Below are 11,404 nucleotides of genomic sequence, written 5' to 3'. Positions count from 1 at the left end.
CACACACACACACACACACACACTAAAAATAACCAAATTAATTGCAACAATGCAATTTTGCAAATTGTGTTGAATCTGGTATTGATACATTTGAGTTTAATATAGTTTATGTTAGAAAGATTTAAAGTGTCCAGTTTTGCACATATCTAAACTGGGTGTAACACAATAGCATGTCAAAATAGAAACTTAGCTATGAAGTGTCCCACAGAGTGTTAAGTTGATTTCACAGATAAATCAAAAAATATGTCCTTACCAAGACTCTGTTTACCTGTTTGTCAACAAAACTGGTCAAACTAACTTGATTAGGGAGGTGATAAATGAGCCAAGGACTAGTCATTAGAGACTGGACAAGGCTGGTGTGGCCAAAAGTCCAAAAGGATGCTACTCCTCATAAATCAATGGAGCAGTGATGTATGGTCCAACAGGAAAATTACCAAAGTGTTTTCACAAATATGACTTAAGAACAAGAATTTGAAGTTGCTCGAATGACCCAGCTATGCCGGGCTTTAGTCACAATGGAAATTCTGTGGAATGACCTCATGACAGCTAGATCTCCAAGGAATAATAGGAGCCCAGAATCCATCAGTGCTGAGGTGGTACAGATTCTTCTACAGCATTTTCTTGAATATATCAGTAACTACTGTCAAAACACCTCATAACCACCGAATAACTGGTAGATTTTGGCCCTTGTGATAAACAAAATCAGTATCATCTTTTAAAACTTTGATTTGATAGTGTTATTTGTCTTCTGCTTTTACTAACTTGCATTACAAAAATGTTTAGGAGTGTGCCTAAGCTGTATAATAGGAAAAAGAAACCTGATATACGAGCAAAAGCAATGTGGAAGTTACATTTTTAAGCTTTCTATCATAACATTTTTAGAACTTCCTTTAAATTAGATCATTTTATAACTTGCACAAGTGCCTTAAGTTTGCTTTTTTTGTAGATTCCGTAACTTTCTTTTAAGAAGTCCTATAAAAATACAGTTTTAATGCAAGTGTTAAATAATGTGGTGAGGCACTTTACATATTACTTTAAAGTCTTTGTAGTCTTGGCAGTGAACAGGTCTGGGTTGAAATTGTGTGTGATAACCTAACGGTGCTACCTTTGATTGTTTTTTGCAGGGGGACCAGGGGTCAGAACAAAGTTTAGGAAACCAGCAAACAGCGGTGATCAACCTGGGAGTCGGAGGCTTCATGTCTCCTCAAGGAGCAGGTATGACCCACATACACACAAAGAGACACACAAATACACATTAAAACACACAAATCACTCTAAAACAGTATCTTTGTTCAGTCCATTAACCTGTTTAAAAACAAATAGACACCATGCCACTGACTGGTACTAATAAGAAAAAAATACTAATGTATACATGAATGTAATTATTGTACATTAGGACTCATGTAACTAAACATGATCATTTTACTGAGGTTATCTATTGTTCCTCTCAGTGGAGCATGTAACAACTGACAGGAGAGACTCAATTTCCCCTTCTTCTCTGCTACATTCTCTTTTTTTTCCTCTGTTTTTTTTTTTTTTGCCCCCACCCTTATTTCTTTCCCTCCTGTACTGTCTTCCTGTTCTCCTTCTTAACTTGTCCTGCTCACTCACACTTTTCCGGCTCACCCTATTCATGCTATTTGCCCATAATCCACTTTAAAATGTCCTTGCACACTGTAATGTGCCTTTGCTGTTGGCCTCTTTGCAATGCTCCCTCTTTTTGTTCTCTCTTTCATTAATTGTATTTCTTTCCTTGTGTGTGGTGATGCATCACTGAAACCGCAAAACACCCTCCTCTCCCTTAAACTCGTCCCCCGTTTGTCTGTATGTGCATTTTCTCTCTTCAAACTTTACTCCATTCCTTCTTCTGCTTCTCTCCCTCTTGCCACCACATCCTTCCCACTGGGGTTCCCTCTCTCCCTCCTCCACCCTTAGTGCTGTCCCAGTTGGGCTGTGGGCTGGACGGGTCTGGGCCCCCACTGCCTTCTCCAAGGCTTCAGCAGCAGCACCAGCCACAGATCCAAGTAATACAGCAACTTTAACATCTATATACACATATACATGTTTGTAAGAACACAGACACTAGATTTATCAGCCAACTCTGCATGCCTTTATGCAGCAAGCAGGTGTATGTTATGTGTGCTACACTGTAAACTCTCAGGGAATTTGGCCAGTTCACTTTGCTCTCCATTAAAGTCTAAAAAAACAAGAATTTCTTAACCTTCATTACACAAGTTTATTATTTTTTATCAGACCTGGGTAAAATGTTAACTGATTTAAATAAAATAAAAAAACAAGTAAACAACACACGCTGACAAATCAAAACACATCATTCTGTGATTGTAAAGTTAATAAGAAACAATTTACAAACATTTGTGTACTGTGTGTCACAAAATAAAATGACATGTATGACCCATAGGAAGCTGAATTCCTGCATTGAACATTTGAAAACATGGTTTGTATGGTATAACCAACCATGTAAGATGGACGTACCCCTATTGTATTCTTAATATTTACTCTTTTCTTAACTTTTCTATTTATACACAGTATGAAAAAGAAAATCTCAATCAATAACTGAGAATATATTCTTATGCTTTTTTTGTTGTTGTTACCTCTCACGAGAAGTTGTAGGAGAAACAGAAGTAACCCAGGTCTGAATCTCATCAAGATTTCTCTGTAGTAGACCCACACCATTCTTCCCATCTTGTGTTGTATGTTTGGTTATTATGTTGTTTGACTAAGATCACTGCAGGCTCAGTACTTCCAGCAATCTACACACCAGTGCTTGGGGCACTTTCAATGGCAGCAACTAACAGTGTGTCGAATTCGGAGGCATGTTCTTACAAAGCTTTTAGCGAAAGGATCTGTAGTATTGTTACTGGGTGTACACTGTTGAAATGTTGCTGGCTGCATCATGACAGATTAGAGATGATAAACTTTTACGCTGTACGCATGAACCGTAAGGTGTTTAAAGATTATGATTTTTTTGCCCAGTTGAAGTTGCTGACTTACTCCGAGCAGAAAGTACAGGTGCTAAGCTGCATGTCTGTTTTTTGCCAGGACCATAGGCAATAATTTGTGTCTCCAGAACGCCACTGGTGCTGCTTGACTGTATCCTGCCTCACTCCCCAACACACCCCAAATCTGTATCTCCTCCTTCTTCTCCCTCCCCTCTGCAACCCATTAACCACTCTTCTGTATTTCTCCGCACACTTCTCTTGTATGTCGAACCAGGCTTCAGTTCAGCTTCACTAACCTACGCCACTTAGATATTATCTGTCACAAATCATCTGATGTTAATCTTAGACATCATTTGAGGGAGTCTGCTCAACACTAGTGCCAGTGAATGTTTTTTAACCATGCTTACACATCTCTTAGATCCACTGATGGAAATATGCATTACATTGCTTGTAGTAACATACTGAAATCTCCTCTGATGTTTTTCATCTTTCTTCTGCACTGGTACAGTTGCAATTCTTGCAGCACCAAATGCAGCAGCAGCAAATGGCTATGGGAGCAGCAGCTCCTCAGGGGGGAGCACCACGGCAACATACCGCCAACCAACCAAGAAGTAAGAGGAAGAGGAGCACGCCACAGCCCCTCCCTAAGTCATGAGACTAAAATCACACTAAAAACAACCTTCCCCCAGCTACACAAGGACATGAATGATCCATACTGTGCTCTTTGTCTGCCTCACTGTGGAGACTGCAGACGAAAAATGATTTTTTTCTTCCTTTCTGTGTCTTTTTCTAGCTGACAAATGTGTATGTAATGGTTGCCAGAGGTTTTGGAGAACCAAAACTGTGTCTGCCATGGAGAATGTTTTTTTAAGAACAGGGAGCCCTACACTTAAAGAACCTTAGTGATATTTTTGAGATGAAACAGAATAAGATGGTTCTCTTAGGTGGCAGGCTTTCAAAATAACACATTGTCTCTTCAGGAAGACTTCCCTCTATGGGGGCCCTGGGACTGAAAGGATTATGAATGCACATTCTCAGAGGATCCCTCATGAGCCTGCCTGATCCTCCTGCCTCTGCTTGGTGGACCCCGGTAGAAACTGCCCTTTAAGCACGGATCCCAGTGAGCTTATTGACACCAAATCCTCCATATAACCATTACATGTGAAAATGCAAATCTGATCTTGGAGTATTGCCTGGAGACAGCTCTCTACCTCTGTCTGTTGGAAATCTTTCTTCTGTTAGCCATCCAGGCCCAGGGCTCAACCGAGGACTCAAGATGAACATGCAAGACGGTTTACCTGCTTTTGTACAGCACATTTTGAAAAGGCATTTCCTTTTAATTAGTTAAGGAGCCATGAGCGTATTCTTACGAGACATCAACTCTGTGTGTGTGTGAGAGAGAGAGAGAGTGTGTGTGTTTGTGTGTGTGTAAGAGTGACATTTCTGGACACTGAGAAATAATTTTTTAAACAGTCTTGGTCAGCAGTTTTATTGTTATAAAAAAAGAATATATATTGACAGTGGAAAATACAGCTTTTAGATAAAAAGCGTTGTCTGAGGCTCTTTATTGTGCGGTCTTTACACTGTGTATGACTTTGTCAATTAGTTTCTGGATTTCTCTCTGTCGTGCGGTTGCTCTGCTGATACACTCCTGCAGCTTTTCTCCCGACAGTGACGTCCCACCTGAACCAGAGGGAAAGATTATTAGAAGCAACGGAATGCAGTCCTCATTCTTGTGAGATAACTTAACATTGGAGCAGTATAGGTAGATTTTGTCTCGCTCTCCATGAACTAACAATCAAACGAGATAAATTTACCATGCCAACACTGATTCTAAACTGTCAGTTCAGGTCAAATGTCAGTTCTATTCCACTGAAACGATAAAATGGTTTAAACAACTAAAAACCTGAAAGTGAAAAAAGATGCTTGACACTGAATGTTTGGCGTGTGATATTTATGTGCCATTTGCTTCAAATGAATCTACAGAAAAGGCAACCAGCAAGAGAGAGGCGGTAGTTATGATCTAGTCTTTAAAAGTTTAATACATTTAGTATTTTTAAATTTGTTCTGATTATTTTAAGTGGAGAATAAATAAAATAGCAGCTTTACTTAACCATCTTAACCTGTAGTGTCCACTACTTAGCCTTTTTCATTCCACAATGTTCTGAGTCTAAAACTAAATACTACTAAAGTGCATAATAAATCCCACGGTGAACTGGACTTGTAGAAACTGAATTCTTACATTCGTATTCTTAAAACAAAAAATTGTAGGGCAGATCAGCTTCTTAAACCCTGCATGTTTTTGTTAACAATGGAGAGTTCCTGCTGAGTTCTTCCCTTTGTGTAGTCAATAAGAAATCGGATTCACACAGTATAATTTGCAAAGGGAGAAGGGAATCATTTACTGTTTCTGACCTGGTTTGTGTACAACGCAGAGTCGATCTTCATCGTCTGTCACTACAGTGAGGTGAGCGGTCGACAGACTCTCCTCCTCAGCTGTCGGGTCTACAATCAGTATGGAGCTGCACAGAGAGCAGGCCAGGATTACAAAAGATGTACATTACACCCGTGAACACATAATACAGTTTTTTATCTGAGCTAAACAAACTTAAGGTTATTCACTTACTCATCGAAGACACAAAAAGAGGCACCAACTGGATGTTTGTGAATTTGCAGCCCATGTTTCTTTTCTAAATTCACTTCTGGTTTACTAGTCTCTGTGCTGATAGTGACCTCTGGGAGCTGCGCTGTGGGGAGCAGGGAAACTGTTACTACACTAATAAAAATCATCTTACAAAACCAGCCAATTTTGTTTACAGCACATACTGTTTTTCAGGGCAGCCAGCAGGGCAATGATACAAGCATCCAACACGTTCCCATCGTAGTCGAGACACATGATGTCACAGTAGAGCACCCAGCAGAGCTACAACCAGAATCAGCAGAATCAGGACCAATGTGCAAACAGTCTAACAGCACCAGCGTATGTGCATGAATTTACCTTTCCTCTTTCAATGCACAAGTCCTGCGTTTGTATCACCTCAGAGCTGCAACACACACATTAAGAAAAAAACTTAGGTTAGTAAAAGCAGTAGCAGGCATTGATCAAATAGTTAGCAGACACCTAATGGTCCTGTGAAATGAAAGCTAAAGTGTATTAAAGTATGTCACACCTTTCGATTACATCAGCGATGAACTGGCTGGCAGTCTGTGCCTGCTCTGCCGGGGGACCCGGCCGAAACCGGGAGGAACACAGCGGCGGCAGGTCCACATTGGGCACTAAGAAGGATAAAAAGAGCACTGCAGTCAGTACGTGTTTGACTTTTTATTTGGATCACCTTAACTGTACCTTGCCTTAAATCAATACTTGACACCTTTGTACTGTGCTTACCGATGTAACCTTTACCAGGTGCCTCCCCTGTAGGGTTTGTCAGCTCCTGCAGATGAAGTAGCACAGGAAATCCGTGAACATTTGAGTCATCTGGCCCACATGAACTGAAATAAAAGTTTTATATTTCATAATCATCTACCGCTTTGATCCCACAGATGACTGTTGTGTTTCCAACCTTCACCAGGGCGGAGCCATCGGCTGTGGTTATGGACCCTGAACAGAGCAGTCAGACATCGGAAACGCATCAATGTAGACTAAAAAAAAAACACAAATACAAAATGTATACTGTAGAGAAGAGTCAACGCTGTGTCTTACCTATGTTTAGTGTTGTGGTTCTGAATTCTGACAGCTCCCGTCCATCCGGTCGACAGTTTTCTTTCTGAAAAGGGAACATTTGAATCTTTTATGACTGCTGACAGTGATATTGATATTAAATAGGAAATCATAACTATCACTCAGCAGTTTTATTTGGGTCTATGTATTATGGGCTGAATTGTTTTGTGTTTTCATCACTGACCAGAAAGCTCCTGTGATACTCCAGAGGCTCAGCAATCCTGGAAATGTACAATTAAGGGAAGAAAAAGTAAGATGATATTGGCTTACGGAGACAAACCCTAAATGATATCCATAGTGATAAATATGCTTATTCGCCTGTTAATCTGAATTCGGTTATGACGGATACACTCGTGTGAACAGATCAATAACAGTTAACAGTTTGAAATGCCTCTTTAAATTGGTTAGTTACGGCTTCTGTCGTGTATTAGCTAACTATTTAGCAGTCAGATCTATAATTACACTTTATGTATTAACTGCAGCACTAATCAGCAGAATAATTGACACAACGCTGGTCTGAATGAAATGCACCTATTTTGCCAAAGAGCCATTAATGATCAGATCTGATCTGGCGCTATTGATAATTTAATCAAACTTGAGAATAAAATACATAAAACGTGTTACTTTCAGGTGTAACAGTTAGAGTCTAATTAATCTTACTTGAAACCAGCCGCCATGATGTTTTGATTACCCACGTGGGTTCCGTGTACGTACTACGGGAGCCGGTAGGAAGGAGCACACGGGCGATCAAATGCGACGACGTCACGGATGGATGTTGCAATCTAATGTAACTCAATTTTCCAATTTCAACAGACACGGCTCTTTTATGTTGGTTTCTTATTTATTTACCAGCACACGTTTTTGTATTATTTCCAAAGATGTTTACAAGCTTTATCATGTTAAATAACTGTGGTTCATAACAGTCAAAAATGTGTTTGTTGTTTCTTCATAACTCACTGAATGATGGATTTTCTATTAGCACAACAATGTCAAAATATCTGCTTGTATAATCTATTTGGATCATTAATATAGTGCTAGTAAAACTGCATATTATCTCAGGTATTGGAAAATAATTTGGATAAAGCAGCGTACGTGTGACATGTGATGTTGTGGATCTGATTGATGAACACAAGAGAAACATCTGTAACTCTTGAATTAATTTGATAAAATACACATGTGTATACTTACACCTGCATAGACTAAAGTTGACTCAAAACTATTATTTTGTATCAATTTATTGCAGTCGTTCCCACTCCTGTCCACTGTGTGTCAGTGTGTGTTTGTGTGTGTGTGTCACAACGCTGATTCTCGAATTGATGATGTGTCGAGAATGAGAAAACCCAAACCGTACGCTGTCACTTCCGCGTCGCCGCTGTGTTAAGTTGTGATTGGAAGTGGAGTTCACTGAACAGCCCACAGAGTAATGGAAATATAAAGGCTCTTATTTAGTGGTTCCACCTTTAAAACAATTTCGTACGCTTATGTTCTTGCTTCTGTATCCTGAGAAGTTAGAGTAACGTTACCGGCTACAAGACACGAAGCAAAGCAAGCTAGCTTTTTAGCTAGCTGTCCACTTTGACCGGTGGTCTGGAAGTGGCTGCAGGCTAACTTATGGAAAATGGATTTCCTCTGTGAAATCGTTCAAGTCTTGGTCGCATTGGCAGCTCTAGGTTTTATTGTGGTAAGTAGTTATATTATCGAGTTAATATTGTGTTGGTATAGATCTGATGTACCTTGTTTTATGTGAAGCAAAAGCTGTAGCACCCACTGATAGATAGTATCAGTAATAGTGTGGATTTCCATCTGTGTGCTTTTTCCATGTAAGAAGTCCTTGAGCTGTATATTTCCTGCACCTTATCATTATTTTAAGATACTTTATATTCTTTATACGTTTGATTAATAAACACTAAAATTAAGTTGTCAATCCTAAGAAAGTCTGAGTATGACTTGAATGCCCCAAAGCAGCAGCAAGAGTAACGTTAGTCCACTTAAATGTGCAAAACAAAATTCTCTGAAGTAGTAAAACCCAGCATAAATAACTAAATGGGGAAAAAGACAAACATTTTATTTGACTCGCTACTACAACAACATGTAGCTTATAACACACACAAAAGTAATCCCACATTTCAATCCCACATGACATGCTAAGACAACAATTAAAAATGAAATTAGGTAAAACAAACTGTAAATAGCGTGTAACAAAAAGACATAAGTCTGTAACATTACAGACTTCAATGGAAGTTCTGATGTGCAGATTTAGTTATCAAAGGTTTTACACATAATACAAATAGGACATGTTCTAAAATATCAAATACATTCACATAGCTCTCATCCATTCATTTTGTTAAACTAATGTTTAAAAAAACTACCTGTCAAGAAGAGTAAGGAGTGCTGTTCTCATATTTCTCCCTCTTCAGGTGCTCATAATAGCACACGTCACTGCCGGGATGGTGAACCTCACACGCCACGACAAGGAGAAGTACTTCCTCACTGCGGCAGGAGAGAAGGAGCTTTTCCCCAGCCTGCATGATCCCCATTCCAAGGAGCTCTCTGTGGTGATCCCGGCCTACAACGAGGAACTCCGAAGTGAGTGATAGTGGTTACACCCAGGTTTCTGTCAGGAACCTTTTGCACAGTAACTTGTGCAGTGAGGGACATTTGACCTGTAGATGTCCCTTCACTGTTCAGCTTTGCTTTAATACAGACACAGCAGACTGTAAAAACTAATATTAAGCCAACTGGGAAATAGCTATGCAATACACTGCACATTGACAAAATATAAGATTAAGATTAAGATAATTAAGATAGGGCACATTACAAGTCTGTGTTTTAGGGTCCTTATATTTATTTGCCGTTTCAAAATTCCTCTTGCTTAAAGCCAATAAATGCACAGTTGACTCTGTGTTTAATGATGATATGTGCACCAACAATTAGTAAGGTAGGTGCAGTTTAAATCCCATGATCCTGTTTTCTCAGGCTTGATGTTACTGTGTACCTGCAGTAGATTATAGTAGCAAATTTGCGTGTACATGTTTGTCATTACAGTGCCTGTGATGTTGGATGAAGCTACAGAGTACTTGGAAAGCAGACAGGTAAGTGCTCAGCCTCATGTGGGCAATGTTAAACTAAATGTTTATCATAACCTCATTGTAGTTTGATTAAAAAAAGACACAATTAAAAGAGTGAAGATTATTTCATCAATGATGAAATGAGAATGAGAATCAGTTTTATCCTCTTGAAAGAAAGCTCTAATGGCTGATTCTGTTATTCTCAAATTGGCCAGTAGGTGGCATCATTCAACTTAAAAAGCGCCTTTTGTGAAATAAGTCCCTCATGTTATTTCCTTACTGCAGAAACAGCATCCTTCTTTTACCTACGAGATCATTGTGGTTGACGATGGCAGCAAAGACAAAACCACAGAGGTGATAATATGTACCAAGAGTTCTGTTTTTACTCAGCTCACTTTTGTTTAGCCAAACATTTCAAAGTGATACCAATAGAGATTTGTTTTATCCGTTGTGATGTCCTGCTAGGTTGCTTTGCGGTACAGTAGGAAGTATGGTGCTGATAAAGTGCGGGTCCTGACGCTGGTGAAGAACAGGGGGAAAGGAGGAGCTGTGCGGATGGTGAGACTATAGATATTAAACTACAGTACATCTGTAGCACAAAAGCAACAGTGTGTGTTTGACGTTTTGATGATTTTTTAACTGTGTAATGTTGTTTAACTTAAAGGGTACTCTGAGCTCCAGAGGGAAAGTCATTCTGATGGCGGATGCTGACGGAGCCACAAAGTTTTCTGACCTTGAGAAAGTGGAGGCTGGGCTTAACAACCTCAACCCTAAACCGGTGTGTTGGGTTCATTTTTTTGTTGTTCCTTCTCACATACATGTCTAAAGAGAAGGTGGGATCCTAAAATGCCTGCCTGTACGTTTAGGAGAACATGGCAATTTCCTGTGGTTCCAGGGCTCACCTAGAGCAAGACTCAGTAGCTCAGGTAATTGTCCGTTTGCCTTTTTTTGTAGTATTGTAGTTTGTATCCGTCCAATAAATAACCACTGTTGTGTATCTGCCACAGCGATCGGTGTTTCGTACATTCCTTATGTATGGCTTTCACTTCCTGGTGTGGTTCTTGTGCGTGAGAGGGATCAAGGACACACAGTGCGGCTTCAAGCTTTTCACGCGTGAGGCTGCGCTCAAGACCTTCTCTTCTCTCCACGTAGAGCGATGGTAAGGACTCGCACTGCACCATGCACACTTTTATTAATAATGACTTATTAGTGTAGTAATGCAACAACAGCTGTCACCTGCCTTTGTGTTAACCTGTTGAGCCATTTGTGCTGGATCTTTGGAAACAATGGGGTTCACTACCAATAAGTGCCACTTACTTTGCAATACCTCAAGCAAGTATTATGTTAAAAGAAATAACATGACTGTAGTGTTTATAATATTGTCTGATTTAAAGTGCTCAATTTCAGGATCAAAATTGTGTTTAACGGTTGTACCAGAATAGGTTTACGTGGTTGAATTTTCAGAAAACACCATATTTTTGTTGCACTGCACATTGCTGCTGCTCCACTTTTCACCCTGTGTGTTGAGCAGTGTTTTAGCTACAGAGTGAGGCATCTTACTTCTGTACTATTTTCGTTGGGAGTCGCACATGCGCAGTAAGTACTGCTAGCTTGTAGCATGTAGTATGAGGGTGTGCCATGCTAGCAGCTAGGTG

The 11,404-nt window shown here is 39.8% G+C and overlaps 3 protein-coding genes across 5 annotated transcripts in view; 2 read left to right on the top strand and 1 right to left on the bottom strand.

Moving 5' to 3' along the window:
* The window catches only part of supt20 (SPT20 homolog, SAGA complex component), a 12,571-nt gene extending 8,858 nt beyond the window's left edge, over positions 1-3,713 (top strand). For 2 of the 3 annotated variants that reach the window (XM_032533714.1, XM_032533715.1), the window contains 3 exons: positions 1,125-1,215; positions 1,936-2,024; positions 3,469-3,713. In XM_032533714.1, the coding sequence (XP_032389605.1) occupies positions 1,125-1,215; positions 1,936-2,024; positions 3,469-3,615 (327 nt within the window). In that variant the 3' untranslated portion in view covers positions 3,616-3,713. The remainder of the gene's footprint in view (positions 1-1,124; positions 1,216-1,935; positions 2,025-3,468) is intronic. The other variant, XM_032533716.1, reaches the window with a different exon arrangement.
* Positions 3,714-4,427: 714 nt separating this feature from the next.
* Positions 4,428-7,439, bottom strand: exosc8 (exosome component 8). Its single transcript, XM_032533717.1, has 11 exons — positions 7,342-7,439; positions 6,866-6,902; positions 6,664-6,727; positions 6,488-6,561; positions 6,349-6,394; positions 6,131-6,236; positions 5,959-6,004; positions 5,787-5,883; positions 5,587-5,707; positions 5,376-5,482; positions 4,428-4,643 (listed from the first exon to the last, which is right to left on the bottom strand). The coding sequence occupies exons 1-11, from the start codon at positions 7,356-7,358 to the stop codon at positions 4,525-4,527; spliced, it is 834 nt and encodes a 277-aa protein (XP_032389608.1). The 5' UTR covers positions 7,359-7,439; the 3' UTR covers positions 4,428-4,524.
* Positions 7,440-8,015: 576 nt separating this feature from the next.
* alg5 (ALG5 dolichyl-phosphate beta-glucosyltransferase) overlaps positions 8,016-11,404 on the top strand; it is a 4,694-nt gene continuing 1,305 nt past the window's right edge. The window contains exons 1-8 of the mRNA XM_032534719.1: positions 8,016-8,362; positions 9,099-9,267; positions 9,727-9,773; positions 10,035-10,103; positions 10,215-10,307; positions 10,414-10,527; positions 10,616-10,675; positions 10,757-10,908. Of these exons, the coding sequence (XP_032390610.1) occupies positions 8,300-8,362; positions 9,099-9,267; positions 9,727-9,773; positions 10,035-10,103; positions 10,215-10,307; positions 10,414-10,527; positions 10,616-10,675; positions 10,757-10,908 (767 nt within the window). The 5' untranslated portion in view covers positions 8,016-8,299. The remainder of the gene's footprint in view (positions 8,363-9,098; positions 9,268-9,726; positions 9,774-10,034; positions 10,104-10,214; positions 10,308-10,413; positions 10,528-10,615; positions 10,676-10,756; positions 10,909-11,404) is intronic.

This window comes from Etheostoma spectabile, chromosome 13, assembly GCF_008692095.1.
Source record: "Etheostoma spectabile isolate EspeVRDwgs_2016 chromosome 13, UIUC_Espe_1.0, whole genome shotgun sequence".
Lineage (NCBI taxonomy): Eukaryota > Metazoa > Chordata > Actinopteri > Perciformes > Percidae > Etheostoma > Etheostoma spectabile.
Note: the sequence above shows the minus strand (reverse complement) of the source record. Positions and strands in the feature narration are given on the sequence as shown.

What these genes read in the sequence shown, in the direction of transcription:
- exosc8 (XM_032533717.1), bottom strand. An exon ending in AACCACAACACTAAACATAG is followed by an intron (nt 6,562 to 6,663) that starts GTAAGACACAGC and finishes TGCTCTGTTCAG; the next exon opens with GGTCCATAACCACAGCCGAT. An exon ending in TGTGCATTGAAAGAGGAAAG is followed by an intron (nt 5,884 to 5,958) that starts GTAAATTCATGC and finishes TTCTGGTTGTAG; the next exon opens with CTCTGCTGGGTGCTCTACTG.